The sequence below is a fragment of the Podarcis melisellensis genome, assembly GCF_964234715.1.
Source record: "Podarcis melisellensis genome assembly, chromosome: 4".
NCBI classification, from domain to species: Eukaryota; Metazoa; Chordata; class Lepidosauria; order Squamata; family Lacertidae; genus Podarcis; species Podarcis melisellensis.
This window is the reverse complement of record NC_138531.1, coordinates 98,698,879-98,716,624: the sequence shown is the minus strand read 5'-3', so window position 1 is coordinate 98,716,624 and position 17,746 is coordinate 98,698,879. Positions and strand designations below refer to the sequence as shown.

The window sequence follows — 17,746 nt, the reverse complement described above, 5'->3', positions numbered from 1 at the left end:
AAAATGATGTATAGATGCTATATATCACCAGCGCAGATAGGAAGAATGTCTAAAACTGGCTCAAATATATGCTAGAAATCTAAGGAAAAAGAAGGGACTTTTTACCATATGTAGTGGGCTTGTAATAAAATTTTAAAAATTCTGGAAAATGATATACAATTGAGTTGAAGAAAATGTTCCAATTAACTTTTGTAAAAAAAGCCTGAAGCATTATTGTTCAGGATTGTAGGAAAAGAAGAAGAAGAAATGCACCTTGGGCTTCTTGCCGTGCAGCAGAAAATAGGGTGTGTCCCCTACTACAGAACTGTAAGAAAGGTTCAGAGTGAAGGACGCAGATTTCCACGCTTCCACCCAAAACTGCTGGGGCAACCCTGTGTCAAAGAGCATGGCTTTGGTTGCCTCCTGCAGCGTTCTCTACCTGCATTCTGCAACTCCATTCTCCTGAGGAGAATTTGCTGCAGTCAACCTGTGGCGTATGCCTTTCTGGCAGAAGACGTTTTGCAACACAGACCTGGGGAACTCTCCAACGCGATCTGATTGAAAGCTCTTGACCCACAGTGAGAATTGTAGTCCTACTGCCGTTATCCAGTCTTTCACCAAAGCAGCGCCTCTCCCTTGTGCTTCAGAGAGAAAATGCACCCATTTCTGGAGGAATCATCCACCAGAGATAGCAAAAATTTGGCCCCGCCCAGACTGGCAACTGGCATAGGGCCCCAAAGGTATGCAAGGACTAGCTCAAAAGGTTTTGTGGTTACCCTGTCAGACCTAGGATAAGAGCATGTCTGAACCTTAGTTTTCTTGAAGGCCCTGCATTCCAGGTATTTGTCACATGCCTTCATCTTGCACCCCTCAGTGCACCCTGGGACCTTCTTCACGTACCCCCAGTTGACATATGACATTCTCTGGTGCCAAACACCATGATGGCACCATCATGGATGCGAACCTTAGCACACTGTGCTTGTGCATCCTCAGTGGGACCTTTACCTGCAATAGGCGTTTCTAGCACAAACAGCCTATCTTTGCACTCAACACTGACCACTTGTCGCCCACCTCTGGAAATGGAACACACATTATTTTCAAAACACACTTTGAACCCATCATGGACAAGAGAGGAAACAGAAAGCAAACAGCACTGCATCTCTGGAACGACATAGGCCTAAATCTCTGCCTGTAAAAAAGAACAATAAACAATAAACAGAGCCAGACATAGTTAGTTGGCGCTTGGAACCATCTGCAAGAGTTACACTTCTTCAAGTTTTCAGAGCCTTGCAGTTCCACAAAAAACCACTAGATGGCGATGGCATGAGATGGTGACTGGTCCCACTGTCAATCACCCAGCTCAGCCTGTGGCCCTGGTCGCAGTTTTTCACTGTTGCCATAGCAGCAGCCAAATGATGCTGTGATGACATGTCTCTGCCACTTCCCTTGGGACTTTTGCGAGGCTTCCCACATTTGGCAGCTCCTGTTATCTGGTTGCCACAGAAAACGGCCTTGGAGACATCCTTTCCCTCCACTGGACAATTCCAGGGCAGGTGGAATTCAGAGCTGCACCGGAAACGTCAGGAAGAAAAAGCTTTCACTGTTTCTTCACTTCTCCCTTCACCCCATTCTTGGACGCAACACAGCCTGGGCCTGCTCACTCTCCCTCCAGCTCTCTACCTGTAATGTTTATAATGGCAGCAACTTTTTAAAAAAGTAATATTTTAAGCCCGTAGTTCAATTTCCCAGCAGCTCCCCTTGCCCCGGAGAACACTTCTAGCATTTCAAATCCTCTACCTGTGGCATGGTTCAGGAGTGGGAAAAGTGACCTCTTCACACCTGATGTCCATTTGGTATGGCCTTTTCCAGGTTTTTCCCTGCCCCTTGTGTTTTTCTTTCATTTGTTCTCCTCTGTGTGTTGCCAGTAGAAGCCACAATTCTGTGGGTACTCAAGGTGGTGCAGAAAGTTGGCAGCAATTCCCTACACCCACAGGTCTCAGGATAGTTACAACATAAAAAAACAAAAAAACACACAAAATACCACATTTTAAAAGGGCATTAAATGTCAATCAGCCAAAGGCCTGGTTAAAAAGTGTGGATTTGCCTGGCTCCTAAATCTGTATAATGGTTTTTCCAACCTTTGTATGGATTCTTTGATGGGAAGCGAGATTCGGCCTGTGACTGAAGCTCTTTCCACATTCCACACACTGATAGGGTTTCGCCCCTGTATGAATCCTTTGATGAAATGTGAGAATGTCCTTCGTCCTGAAGCTCTTTCCACATTCCACACACTGATAGGGTTTCTCCCCTGTATGAATTCTTTGATGGGAAGCAAGACTGCTCTTCTTACTGAAGCTCTTTCCACATTCCACACACTGATAGGGTTTCTCCCCTGTATGAATTCTCTGATGCTTAGTGAGATTGGAGCTCTGAGTGAAGCTCTTTCCACATTCCACACACTGATAGGGTTTCTCCCCTGTATGAATTCTTTGATGGGAAGTGAGATTCTGACTGTGACTGAAGCTCTTTCCACATTCCACACATTGATATGGTTTCTCCCCTGTATGAATTTTTTGATGTGAAGTGAGACTGTGGCTATGACTGAAGCTTATTCCACATTCCACACACTGATATGGTTTATCCCCTCTATGAATTCTTTGATGGGAAGTGAGATGGGAGCTCTGACTGAACCATTTTCCACATTCCACACACTGATAGGGTTTATCTCCTGTATGAATTCTTTGATGGGAAGTGAGAGTGGAGCTCTGACTGAAGCTCTTTCCACATTCCACACACTGATAGGGTTTCTCCCCTGTATGAATTCTCTGATGGGAGGTGAGAGTGTGGCTGTCACTGAAGCTCTTTCCACATTCCACACACTGATATGGTTTCACCCCTGTATGAATTCTTTGATGTGAAGTGAGACTGCGGCTGTTACTGAAGCTCTTTCCACATTCCACACACTGATAGGGTTTCTCTCCTGTATGAATTCTTTGATGGCAAGTGAGAGCAGAGCTCTGACTGAAGCTCTTTCCACATTCGACGCACTGATAGGGTTTCTCCCCTGTATGAACTCTTTGATGGCAAGTGAGATGGGAGCTCTTCCTGAAACTCTTTCCACATTCCACACACTGATATGGTTTCTTTCCAATGAGATTTTGTTGATGGGAAGTGGAATGGGAGCTCTGACTGCAGCTTTCTCCACCCTCCAAATTTTTGCGTGGCTTCTCCTCTCTGGGGATTTTTTCGTGGTCACCTTTGTTCTCGATTTCCGATTCATCACAATCTGCAATGGAAACAAAAAGGGATTAGAGCCTCAGGAACAAATGGAGAAGAACTGAAGGGAGTTTGGGGGGGTTTTCACTACCTGTGTTGTTTGTCATTAACCAACATATTTATTATGAGTTTCTGGAGATTTGTTGAATCTTGCTTTGTTTGATATATAGAAATGGTCAAAATTGTGGAAGCCTTTTGGAGAAAAGTGTATTTCGGAGGTTTGATGGCTCAAAACTCTGCTTCTTTTGGAGCAATATTATAACATTATATATCAATGGAAATATAATTTTAACAAGAATGCAATTCAACAAAGTTTGTTTTATTATCCGTATTCTATCAAATGTTATAGCCAAATAATCAGAAAAACGAAGCACAACTTGCTTAGGTTGACTTTTGTCAGTTTGTTACGTGATTGCTATCAAGTTGGTTGGGGTTTTTTTGTTCTTTCATTTAGTGACATTGTAAGACACAATAAAAATATAGAGATGGCACAAAGAGTTGACTGGTCATCCCAGAAAGCGATGTAAAATTGTACTATTAAGTGAACAAGGCAACAGTTATGAAGAAATTAGAAGTGAGATTGGGGAAAACATAACCAAAGCTTCCTTTCTATATTTTGGGAGATGTATAAGGAGACTCAGTCACTATAAAATCAGACTGGTAAAGGCAGGAAAAGGTGCACAAAGGCAAGTGACGATCGAAGAATGGAGAGACTGTCCCTACATGACAGAAGAATATCATCTGTGTGTATACAAGATGACATGGTGCAATGTAATGTGAAGTTGATTGCAAGGACTCGTCTAAAGGCTAGAATTCTAAGGAAAATGCCATTGTTATCTCTCAAGCAAAGTTGAAAGACTAAACCCATGTTAACTGCACAGTGGAACAATGGGACATTATTATTTCGAGCGATGAGACCCAAATCTCTTTGCTTGGTTGTGATGGCATGAAATACGCGAAGAGAAGATTAAGAGAAGATTTACATCCTACTTGCATTACACTGACCGTGAAACACCCAGATAGTGTGATGATCTGGGCTTGTATGGCAGCAAAAGGTGTGGGTGGAATTTGCGTCATTAATGGGAATGTAAATGCCCCCAAATACATAAATGAAATACTTTAGCCCAAACTGAAGCGTTCCGCAGCTGATCTTTTCGCAGATATTGAAGCATTTATATATATTTTTATAAATATTTGTTTGTTTGTTTGTTTATCTATCTATCTATCTATCTATCATCTATCATCTATCTATCGATCTATCATTTCATTTATTTATTTATCTATTTCAACAGGACTCAGCTCCATGTCATGTTGCTGCTGTGTGCAAACGGTGCTTTCAAGATAATCCTATTCCACTGCCGGAATGGCTTGGGAATAGCCCAAACATTAACCCAATCAGAAATCTATGGAGCCGACTAAAGAAACTTGTTAATCAGAGGCAACCCAGCAATAAAGCCCAATTAACAGAGGCAATAATTCAATCTTGGTTTCACATTCTTACAGCTGCAGAAATAAAAATTTGGTTCACTTCATGGGAAAGCGTTGTAAGGCTGTAATTAAAGCTAAAGGTTACCAATGGTTACCAAAAGTTTCATGCTTTTTCTTTATGACTGCTGTTCCAATAAATATTCCTTCATAAAAGTCATTACATTACATTCTTCATTAAATTATCTTTCCATTGATATATAATTTTATGGTATTACTCCACACAAAAGTGGTGTTATGAGCCACCAAACCTCAGAAATACACTTTTCACAAAAGGTTTCCACAATTTTGGCCACCAGTATAAGTTGTTCATTTTAAGTTGATGTTCTTTTTATATGGGATCAGAATATTATTATTTATGTTTCATGTTTATATATGTGTTGGAAGCCGCCCAGAGTGGCTGGGGCAACCCAGCCAGACAGGCAGGGTAGAAATAAAAATGTCAGCTTTGTTCCGGAGCTGACAGAGGCTGGAATGTATGAAAGCAGGCAAAGAGAGATAAGGAAACTGGAATTTGAGCTGGAATGTGAGAGGGAGGAGGGGCAGCCGAGTGGCAGAGCTTCAGAGAACAGAGAGCAGGCAGCAGATAGCAAAGATCCACAAAATACCAATCTTAGCTCAGAGACAGAAGGGGAGAGGCCAGGAATAGCTAGCCCAAAAACTCGAAGGCGCGAAAAGGTCAGTGAGAGGAGGGGGAAAGAGCAGAAGCGAAAGGATTTTTTCCCCTCTTGGAAGAAGAGGAAGGGGCGGAGTTTAGACTTGGCAACTGCAAACTTGAAGTCAGACACGGAGTGAAGGAGATCCGGAGTGATTTATGTGTTTGAGCAATAAACCTGAGATAATTACTGCCGGTGTCTCGCTTCTGTGGGAGAGCCAAGCCATTACAAAAAATTATTATTATTACTACAGTGGTACCTGTTCTGGAAAAAATTAAGTTTGTAAACCGAGGTACCACTGTATCATCCTCATCCTCATCACTGCTACTACTACCTGAGATTCCATAAGCCTAGCTTTTCTCTGGGATGGATTTTGTTTGGCCCAGTCATGGCATCCCCTCCATCTCCAATGTCAGTCCTTGTTATGGCTTGGTCCCTCCCACAAACGTGAGAAGACTCTGGCTGTTAATAATTTCAGATGTATTGCTAAAACAACAAACTTGGACGGAGCTCCTCTACTCATCGTCCTCCCCACAAGATCGAGTTGCCCAGACTGAGCTCCTCCCCCTTCCCCAGCACAGAAGCCCCCACCTTCTCTTCCAGTATCTTTACGAGATTAGGCAGAGAATGCTTCCTGCATTCCAGCGTCTGACTCACTCCTGTAGCTCTCACACAGCTGTCTGTCACTGTGCCTCTCTTTTCCTTCTCCCCTTTGTTCAGAGCTCAGATGACAGTTCCTCTCCCCCTCCTCTCTGCCTTCCGCTGCTAACTCTCCTCTCCCTAGGCCTGCTTCTTCTCTGGCTGGCAGCACCTGAGCTTCGCTGCCAGTCCTCTCTTTGGTCAACCCAAGACTGACAGGAGCAATAACAAAAACCTGAAGCTACTTAGCTTTCCTAACAATTCTGAAGCTGACAGTGAAGGTGGCCTGGGAAGTTCAGACCAGCCCAATCTCTTGGGATGCGTCCAAGGGAAGCGGGGGCATTTGGCAGGCTCCCAGCTGGCTCCAGCCCACCGACCGGTAACCGGGCAAACTCCGGTCCGCGGAACAGCATCAAACAACGACCCGCAGCTTCAGAACTCTTCAGAAGCTGGAGCACCCTCTAATCAGCAGAGTAATTAACTCTTTGTGACAGAAGGGTGGAAGGGGAGGAAACCCAGAATTAAATGCAAATTACTTACGGATTCCAAAGAAAGAGGGGGATTCTCTCTGTCAGACTTAAAAATCTATTTTGAAGCTGCCACACTTTGTTGGATTAAAGAATGGATGAAATTAGAAGATACAGATTTACTAGATTTGGAGGGATTTTATAATGTGTTTGGTTGGCATGCATATTTGTGGCATGATAAAGTAAAAGCCCATAAAGCATTTAAAAATCATATAATTCGGAAATCGTTGTATAATGTTTGGATAAAATACAAAGACCTTTTAGAAAGAAAGACGCCCAGATGGCTTTCACCAATGGAGGCAAAAGCCCAGAAAAAAATAAATATGGATACCAAATGGTTGAGATATTATGATTTATTAATAGAAGAAGAGGAAGGTTATAAATTAGGACCATTTGAGCAAATTAAAGATAAGCAAAATTGGCTACATTACCACCAGATTAATGAATTGTATAAACTGGATAAGAAAAATGGTTTTGCCTTGGAAAAATCTAAGTTGGAGATGGAGTTGTTAGATACTGAAGGTAAAAATTTATCTAAAATGTACAAGCTTTTGCTGGAGTGGCATACGAAAGATGAACAAGTTAAATTGGTGATGATAGATTGGGCAAGAGATTTAGGACATAACATAATGTTTGAGGACTGGGAAAGATTGTGGAAGAAAGGGGTTAAGTTCACCGCATGTACTTTGTTAAAGGAAAATATTATGAAAATGATGTATAGATGGTATTTGACTCCTGTAAAATTAGCAAAGATGTATCATAATTGTGATAATATATGTTGGAAATGTAAAGAAAAGGAAGCAACATTCTTTCATATGTGGTGGACCTGCTCCAAGATGAAAGACTTCTGGGAAAAGATTTATAACGAATTGAAAAAAATGTTGAAATATACATTTATAAAGGAACTAGAGGCCTTTCTTCTTGGAATAACAGTTTTGGAATTGCCCAAGAAAGATGTTAATCTGTTTTTGTATGCAACAACTGCGGCTCGTATTTTGTTAGCTAAAAAGTGGAAAACTCAAGAATTACCAACAGTAGAAGAATGGCAGATGAAGATGATGGATTTTATGGAGCTAGCTGATCTAACCAGAAGAGTCCGCAACCAGAAGGAGGAGGAGCACCACGAAGAATGGAAGAAATTTAATGATTATTTAGCTAAATTTGTTAAGCTAAAATAACTGGAAATGGCGCCCACATACTTAATGGGTTTAGGATTGTATTTATGTTAACTGATAAAATAATATGTTTAATACAAGAAGGAGAAGATTTAAAGATGTTAATGTTTAATTTAAAGGGTATTGAAATTGGGATTTGGAAAACCGTTATAAGGATATGCAATGAAATTCAACTAAGGGGGAACGAGGAAGTCGTTTTACAAAGTAAATAACTTATTTTCAATAAGGTTATGATTTATGTTTGTTATGTTTTGTTTGTTTTATATTTTTGTTTGTTGTTGATATTGTAAAAACTAATAAAATGTGTTTTTTAAAAAAAAAAGAAGGGTGGACAGAGGCATATGTAAAGCATATTTACAAGCAGTTTATTCAGCATAGATCAAGACAAAGAAAAGCATGTCTGCTCTCCTTCATGTCTAAGAGCAGGAAGGATGAGGCAAAAGCTATACACAAACGGAAGTTCCCAGCAAGCTGTGCTGGAATGTAAACAGACATGTGACATACAATAGCTCCACACATCTGTTTAGGTGGAACGGAACATCAATATCCTAACACAATCATGGTAGAAAAAGGAATAATTTGAGGAAGATTGTTCAAAGAAAAAACTGTAATTTACTGTTTATTGTGGGGGTGTTAGGTTCCCAGGTGATATAGGGGCCACGGTTGAGCTCCGTGAAAATATATGAGGTTGGTCCCATAGAGGTATGCTTTGAATTTCCAGGCAGCTATAACATTCCCACAGGGAGCCTTACCAAGAGAGGCCACGATCCCACGATTCTCCTCCATGACGTCCTTATGCAGAGCTCTCTGGTCAGGATCCAGCAACGCCCACTCCTCGTCCGTGAAACGAACAGCAATATCTTCAAAGCACACTGGACCCTAAAAGAAAAAGGGAAATATCTTCCTCTGAGACAGCAGAAATATGATCTGCTCCACAATGCTCTGTTGTTTCCTTCCTGTACATTGTGGTGTTGTTTTAATACGATTGCTTTGCTGCACATTTTAATTATGGATGCTTATTTTAATCTGCATTTTAATTATGGGTATTCATTTCTGCGCAAATAGGTGGTACTCCACCTTGTGTTTTTCAAGTCATTCTGCCTACACAAGCATTCCAGTTTCCCCAAAGGAAGGATCCACTTTCTCATCTCCTTGTGAGCCGTTCTGGGAAGGTTCCCTCCCAATGCCCTAGAGTCAAATCCAAGGGGGTCATGGGGGCATGGAGAGGGGGAGGAATGTGGAGCAAGCCCCATTTTGCAGTAGATGGGGCTGGTTAGGTGAATCCAGGCCACTATTTGTTCTCATTTGTCCACTGCTTAGAAACCAATTTTTGCAATCAGTGATCAATCTAGAAATAACATCTTTTGGATGGGCATCTGTCTTGGATGATCTAGCAGAGATTCCTGCAATGCAGGGGGGTCTCCTGGGTCTGAGAGACAAGCAGGGAGGGCAGCTTCTGGCAAAAGGAGAGGGAGCCACCTGTGGCTCTTCCTTCTCCTGACTCACCTCTGCCTCTCGACCTTCCTCTCCCACTCGCCTCCTTCCTCTTCTGCCTCTGATTCTGCACTGCATTCTGCCACGGAGTCTCCCAGCTCAATACGCCCTGTAAGCCCTTCAGCTTCTGACACCTCCTCTACCCAGGCTTCTCCCTCTTCCCCCTCTGACCGCCCATCCTTCCTCCACCTCCACTCCTTCGGCTCTGAGCCATCTTCCCTTCCTGGTTCCCCGGCTGCTTCCTCCCACCATTTCTCTGTGCCCAACCAGTCCATGACATTGCTCCATCCCTCAGCCTCTGTCCCCACAAGGCAGCTTCCCCTGACCTGATCTGGTTCCACAGCCACTGCTTCCCTTCTGCCCCCATGAAAAGGCGGATCAGGAAGTCTTCCTGGGATCACTCTGTCACCTGCAAAAGATAAAAGGTAAACAGGATGCCAGGAGTCCCTGCTTCTCTCACAGGTGAAACAGGGCATCTCTAACTAAAGATGGGCCTTTGAGAAAGCCTTTCCTGCTGAGAGCATTTGGAGGTTTGTACCCATTTCATATGTTTGTTGTGCAGAAATACATCTCCCCTCCTCTGGACCCTTGTCCCCAACTGTCTCCCCCCAAAACAAGATGAAAAGAACCCTCAGATGAGTTGGAAAACCAACAGAATGAGACCAAATGGAGAAAAACCACCTTCCTCCTTACCCAGTGACCTCTCTCTGGTGTCCAACGGAGGCCTCTCTGCCTCACAGGAATCCAGGTCCATTTCTGCAAAGAGATCCTTTCCCTGAAAAAGAAACACGGATTCAAAACAGAGAATGGGGAGAAATGCTAGAAAGAGAATGACAAAGACTTGAAGGGTGTGAGATCTCATTCCATGGATGCTTTCCAAGAAAACGAATGGGCCATCAGCAGACCATTATGGGATGTTCTCTGTCCTGTTTGGAGCCCCTTGGGAGTATCCAGAGGAAAGTCTCTCTCACCTGCTTTCTCTCCTCTGCCTGACTCAGGAGGAAACCTTCGGCCAGGGCCACCGCCTGGGAACTGGTCTCCGCTCCGCATTCCCTCACCCAGCTCTCCATCTCCGGGGGAAGGACAGCCAGGAACTGCTCCAAGATCACCAGGTCCAGCATCTCAGCTTTCGTGTGCCTTTCTGGCTTCAGCCACTGGTGGCAAAAGTGGTAGAGTCGGCTGCAAACCTCTCGGGGTCCTTTGGCCTCCTGGCAGCAGAACTGCCTCAACTGCTGGCTCTGCACCTCTGAGCGGAGGGTGTGCACCTCACCCAGGATCTTCTGCACTGGGTTTTCCCAGAATCGCCCACTGCTCCCAGTTTGGCTGGCATGGCCTCTTCCTGTTCCAGGGCCAGCTGAATCTTGCTCATCCATCTGTGCTCTCAGGAAGCTTCTGAGAGATTGGAAGGAACCCTTCGGTCTTCTGCCAAGTTCTGTCCATCTAAATGAGAAGCTGTAGCATATCCTAAAAAGCAAATACATTGTTCTGTTACAGAATTTGTTTGTGAGGAGGGGGAATGGTTCCCTGAGGAAGCATGGATGAGTCTTGCTGGGAACCAGGGCTGGACTGCACCGCATCCCAGACCATGAGCTATCTTTTTGAAAAGAAAGAGGAGGAAGAGGAGAAGAAATAAGTCTCTTGCCTTCTAGCAATGCAAAATGTGGAGGCAACTGAAGGGATTTCTGGGAGATTAATCAACCTGGTTTCTGCTGCCCTCCAGTCAATGTATGAAGTCAGAACCGACTGAGAAGGGAGTCATTTGTATCTTGTGAAAAACGGATGCTTGGTCTAGTGGGGGTCCTCACCCGGGGGTCTTCAGGTGTTGCTACCCCCCACTCCCCAGCTTCTGTCTCCTTTACTTGCACTTGGACTCTGCCGCTCTCCAGACAGACTCCTGGGGTGGGGTCCCTTTTTGTTTACTATGAGGGCCAGGGATGTATCTGATCAACCCCCTGAGGGCCAAACGGGCAGGGCCAAAGACATCTCCCTTGAAATTTAGGCGGGTAATTTATTATTATTATTTCACTACATAACTAAACACACACGCAGCCATTGATGCCAAGGTCCCTGGAGGCTCGGTGAGTAGCTGCGCCAATTTCCGGCTGCTTTGCCAGCAACAATCCCTTTGGGACAGAGAGGATGTGGTCCTGGGATGCCATGCTCTGGGTGCGAGGGGATTGCTGCAGTGGCCTCCCTGGGGAGCTGCCCTTGGAGACACGGGAAAACTGGTCCGTAATGCAGCAGCCAGACTATGGGCTGGGATCCCTCTCTTTATTCCTCTCCTTTCTCTCCCACCTTTCCTCCCTTCCTCCACGTGGGGTTTTCTTGGGGGGGGGCTAGTCCACCTCCTCGTCCAGCTTTGGAAAACCATTTGCCCATGTTTCCTCTGTTGTGCAATGAGGCTGAGCGATGTCACACAGAGTTAAAGTCCCAGGGACTCCTTTGTTTAAAGAAGGGAGATTTTTTTTCTGACAAGCGGGTGGCGGCGGAGGGCCAGATGAGTTTGGGATCCTCTGATCTCCAGGAAGGAGAGCGTGATCAGGCCCCCCAGGCATCCTCCCCAGCTGCAGCCCTGGGACCCCCCCCCCCGTCTCCCCACTGCACCCTCTGGGGGGAGAGAGCGGAGACTCACCAGATCCCAGGAGGGGACAGCGAGGCAGCCCTTGCAGGAGAGACCCCAAAGCAAGGAAAGGACTGGGGAGGGAGGGAGGGGCCTTGGCTCTGGAGGACCTGCCCCCTCTTGCTTCCTGGCCTCTCTAGGAAGGCAGCTCACTTCCCTTTAACCCTTGCCAAGCCGGGTTCCTCCAGCTCAGCCCTCTCTCGCTTGGCACAACCTCAGATTTTTATTATTTCTTATGGATTTGGGGGGGGGGCAGCTGCCCCCCTGGCTAGGCCCATGCCCAGATATCCTTTTGGGGGTGAGGCTCCTGGCTGGACTCTGAGCATCTCCCTCCCTTGGCCAGAAACCAGAGGAAGAGCTTGCAGGGAAAAGGGCTTTGCAGGAGGCAAGGAAGCTCCTCCTAGAATTCAGGAGGGGAGAGAGAGGAGGGGATCCCAGGGTCATCTAGTCCAACCCCCAGCAATGCAGGAATCTCAGCTAAAGCATCCATGGCAGATGGCCGTCCGATCTCTGCTTAGAAACCTCCAAGGAAGGAGAGTCCCCCACCTCCCAAGGGAGACCTTTCCCCTGCCCAACTGCTCTTAGATGTCCCTCAAGGCAGCAGGTCCTGAGTTCTAGCCCTGCTGAAACAATCACACTGGCTGCCAAGGAGGAACCAAGCGAGGTTCAAAAGAAATAAACCCTATTCTCATCATAAATGAGCAATACTTTCTTATGCATGCTTTTTATGCTAATATACAAAGTATGCCATTTCCCTTTCCAGAAATGCTTAATTGCTAATTCAATGGACTGAAAATGGATGGTTGTTGTTATTATGTTTAGGGAAGTTTTTAATATTGGATGGACTATTGTATTTTGATATTTTGTTGGAAGCCACCCAGAGTGGCTGGGGAACCCAGCCAGATGGGCGGGGTATAAATATATGCTTATGTTTATGTTTATGATTATTTATTAAATGAAAGAGGTAGGTGGAATCTCCATGGTGGCTAATAGCATAACACTGAAAGGCTAGTGAACTATGGGGAGCCCTAGAGCATCTGCTTGGCATGCAGAATGTCCCAGTCAGTGTAGACCAGGGGTCCTCAAACTATGTTCCACGGGATGAATCCAGCCCATCAGGGTCGTGAATCTGGCCTGCACAGCCATTTCAGAACCCGCCAAGTGTCTGAGGCTGAAAGCATCTCGCCACCCGCTCAGTCCTTGCGTCGCGCTGTGGTAAACGCCACAGGCGTGTTGGCGGCTCTACCAATGGAAGGCCAGGGGGTTTCGCCCAGGGACGGGGAAGTGTTGTCTTTTGGCTTGAAGAGCGAAATTGAGGTTGGTGGAGAAAGGCAGACTTGGATCAATTTGGTTTCGTTACATAGACGTTTACTTTAAAGGTGGGAGAAGGAAGTATAGTCCTATTTTTGTGCATGGAGCAGCGGTCTTTCCACTCATGTGGTTTACATGCTCTGAAAGCTGGGATCTGTTTTGATATTGAAATTTTAAAAGGGTGGAGTGGAACCGGATATTGACCATCTGGTTAGCCTGGGGCAACCTTTTTCAGCCATGGGACAGTCCACCATCCCTCAGACCATGTGGGGGGCCAGACTATATTTTTTGGGGGGGAAGGGTTGTCCATCTGCCAGAGAGGAGGACCATGCTGGCCTAGGTTCACGTATCCTGTTTGAAAGGGGAATCATTTTAGGGACTTCCTGTGAAAATCTGGGTCAGGAATGCTGTTCCTTGAATGTACAAACACACAAGACGTAACCGGCTGTGCATTCACATAAACAATACTCTTCTATACATTCTTATCACAATATCAAAGGTTTATCTTGCACATAAACAGCACATAAAGTTCAATAATATAGACGGAAGTCCCCAATAAATCAGTTCATTCATAAAGACCAAATGTCTGCTGGTTTCGGTTCCACATACGTTCATAAAGTCCAAATTGGAGCCTATTACAGTTCCACAGTGTTGACAAGGATTTCCGGAATAATGCCTTGTTTCGCTCTCATGGGCTCCATCCGTTATACATATTCTAAGTAATATAAATGAATATAATGTTGTAATTCAACATATTTTAACAAATTAACAAACTGTGAATGGATAAAGTTTGTTTTACATTTGTTGTTTTAAAGGGGTCACTTGAAGAAGAAAACCTTGCAGCTGCAGATCTCTGTCACCTGTAGCTAAAATCAATGCTGCGCCTGTCTATATACATTGTAAGACTTGTTGTTCATTGGAGAAACCACTGTGTTACAAGTTATATTATCGTGATACTTCATATATGGCATGTACTTTTATAGCACGATTGTTTATATCATTTTAATTTGTTAAATGATCTAGTGGTCGATCCACCACTCTGGTCACTGCTCCCTGAGAAAAGCTCAAGAACTCTGGGCAGAGACAATGGGTATATCACTGGCAGGATTTTTATTACTGGGAGTAGATCTCAGTCTCTTGGAAGTTCTGGCATTGTGGCCATTTCAAGGTACCAGCACAACTTAATTGCCACTCACCTTTTGTTGATATTAACTCATTTTCCAGTATTTTGCTATTAACATCCTAGCCGCTGTTGTCGTGTAAAGAAACACTCTTTGATTTTCATTTGGCATGCTTATTGTTAGAATATAAAATAGGAAAGCTTTGGTTTTCTTTAAAATAAATAGCATTTATTTTACTTTATTTTATTTTCCCTTTGGGGACATGTCCACCACTTGTGGAATAAGGTTCCCTCATTTTGTCTGCGTGTCCAACACTTATTGCTGTTATTTATTTATTTTGACTGATTTGGATGTGGTCAGGTACCATCTAAAAATCAGATAGCACGTGGTGAATTTTATGTCTTTTCCCATAATTCCCCCCATTTTTCATCTTCATAGGTGCGCCCTATGGGCCAGTGTGCCCTATAGGACGAAAAATACGGTACATCAAATAGGAAAGCTTTGGTTTTCTTTAAAATAAATAGCATTTATTTTATTTTACTTTATTTTACTTTATTTGTGAAATAAGGTTCCCTCATTATTTTTTATCTGGAAGAAATGTTTAACTGGTAATCTATCTTTCTTACTTTTGTTTTCTTTTTATCTTTTTACTTTTTTTGTATTTTTAGCATATAATAACAGTAGTAAATACTGGTATATGGAAATGTGATCATAATATTGAAATGAATAAAATGCTTAACTTGCTAAGATAATAATAGTGAAATGAATAAAATGCTTGCAGCTTCCCAAGAAAACTCAAAGAGATTCTCCCCTTTTTGGCTTTTACCTCTTCTCTTTATAACTGTGTCTTTAAGTCCCAAAAGTCCTGCCACACACACCCCCCCCCCCCCCGCTTACAGGATATCCCTTCTACAGATGTCAACGCAGACCTTGTCACCACAAGACTATTCATTACCTGCAACAACAACAACAAAGACATCAGAGTGGCCCCAGCTATCTCTTTCCAAAGGATATAGACTGATGGGGGGGCTGACAAAGGGGGGAAAGTTGAATTGCAAGCACATTCTCTCACCTTTTAAACCTCAAGACTCTGTGCCCCAGGATTGAAAAGATATGTAAAAGATCACAATTGCCTCAAGATATGCAACTGATATTTTCCGTATTTTTTGCTCTGTAGGACGCACCCGACCATAGGACGCACCTTGCTATAGAGGGGGGAGACCATGGGAGGGGAAAACTCCCTCTCTCTGCGCAGCACCCCTTCAGCAAAACGGCAGGAGAAACGGAGCCCCTTCCATTTCTCCTCCCGCTTAGCTGAAGGGCCGCTGCACCTTAGCTGAAGGGGCACCTACCCTTCAGTGAAGGCAACCCGAAGCCTCTGGAATGCAGCGGGAGCTCCCGCCGCACTCCGGAGGCTTCAGGCGGCTATCCTTGAAGCCTGGAGAGCGAGATAGGACAGTGTGCACCGACCCCTCTCGCTCTTCAGGCTTCAGCGAAAGCAACATGAAGCCTCCGGAGCATGGCAGCAGCGCTCCCACTGCGCTTCGGAGGCTTCAAGTTGCTATCGCTGAAGCCATGGAGCCTGCATTCACTCCATAAGATGCACACACATTTCCCCTTAATTTTTGGAGGGGAAAATGTGTGTCTTATAGAGCGAAAAATATGGTAATTAGTATGTGGTGTATTGTGTGATATTATGTAGGAATGCTAACATGTGTCTGACAGTATTATTACAGTTATTTCCGCAAAGAGGGGGACCCAAATTTTGTGTATAATTGCTATTATGCTCAATGTATAGTGTCTTATTGCCTACACCCCAATGGAGGATTCTCATGCATTTTGCTTTCAAATAGATCAGGCTATTGCACTGTTCAGTATTTAGATTAGATGAATTTAATTGGTTAAAATGAATGTTCGCCAAAAATGCTATTCCTCTTTCAATCAGTCCCAGTAATTGTGAAAGATGCATGTTTCAAAAAATGGCAGAAAGAAATTTCCAAGTTTAGTGGGCGGGGGGGGGGGGGCAAAAGACCAAGGATAAAACACAAGATACTTATAGACATAAAAGACAGAGCTAGTTTTGCCCTCCCAGATCTTTCATTATATTATGAAGCAGCATGCCTGGTATGGATTAGGGACTGGGTGAAGTTGGAAAAGCAAGAAGCATTAGAATTGGAAGGACATGACAAAAGATTTGGCTGGCATGCATATTTATGGCATGGGAAAGGGAGGGTACATAAAAGTTTTTATAACCATATAATTAGGAAATCACTAATGAGCATATGGGAGAGATACAGTGGTACCCCAGGTTAAGTACTTAATTTATTCCGGAGGTCTGTTCTTAACCTGAAGCACCACTTTAGCTAATGGGGCCTCCTGTTGCCGCTGCGCTGCAGTAGCCCGATTTCTGTTCTTATCCTGAAGCAAAGTTCTTAACCTGAAGCACTATTTCCGGGTTAGCGGAGTGTGTAACCTGAAGCGTATGTAACCCGAGGTACCACTCTATAAAGATATGTAAGAACAGAAGACCCCTTGATGGCTTTCACCACATGAAGCTTTACTGCTCAAACCACTTGAAAAGAAAGGAAAGTGGCTTACCTATGCTGACTTGTTAAAGGAAGGAAAATGGAAACTAAGAGATTACGAGGAAATAAAAGACCACTTTAACAGTTGGTTACGCTATCGACAAGAACATGAAATATACAAAGAAGAGAATAAGAAAGGATTTAGCTACACAACATCTAGATTTCAAAAGGAAGTTGTAGAAGGGAAAGGGAAGTTGCTGAAAGATGCATATAGTATTCTGCTAGAATGGGAAACAAAAGATGAAGAGGTAAAATCAGTCATGATTAAATGGGCACAAGATATAGGTCATAATTTAATGTTTGAAGGATCTACCCACACTGGAAGAATGGCAGATGCAGCTGATGGACTATATGCAGCTGGCGGAAATGACTGGCAGAATTCGAGACCTGGGAGAAGAAAAGATCGAAGAAGATTGGAAGAAATTTAAGATTTATTTACAAAATTATTGTAATTTGATGGAATGCTAAGATGGATGCTTGATCATACTCAATTGGCCATCACCAAATTAGATGAGTGTTATTAGACTATATTTTAATGATTGGTTACAAAATCGTAAACAAGATGGTAATTTGCTTGAAAATTTTTATGAATGATGTAAGTGTGAGCGGGAGATGTGAGGAAGTCCAAAGATGTTATGAAATTTTGTCAAGACACAACAATGTTGTTTTTTATTTCTGTATCTTTTTTATTAAAAAAAACCTAATAAAAATTTGGAAAAAAAAACAAAAAACATAATTTAATGTTTGAAGATTGGGGAAGATTGGGGAAAACTGATTTAAAATTTAAAGACCGCTCTTTGCTGAAAGAAAATTACATGAAAATGATGTATAGATGCTATATATCACCAGCGCAGATAGGAAGAATGTCTAAAACTGGC

General features: G+C 43.7%; 1 protein-coding gene across 1 annotated transcript; it reads right to left on the bottom strand.

The window, feature by feature from the left end:
- Positions 1–1,709: 1,709 nt before the first annotated feature.
- Positions 1,710–11,931, bottom strand: LOC309368555 (uncharacterized protein). Its single transcript, XM_081908707.1, has 7 exons — positions 11,864–11,931; positions 10,203–10,695; positions 9,925–10,006; positions 9,558–9,640; positions 8,490–8,616; positions 2,671–3,265; positions 1,710–2,502 (listed from the first exon to the last, which is right to left on the bottom strand). The coding sequence occupies exons 2-7, from the start codon at positions 10,602–10,604 to the stop codon at positions 2,091–2,093; spliced, it is 1,701 nt and encodes a 566-aa protein (XP_081764833.1). The 5' UTR covers positions 10,605–10,695; positions 11,864–11,931; the 3' UTR covers positions 1,710–2,090.
- Positions 11,932–17,746: the final 5,815 nt, after the last annotated feature.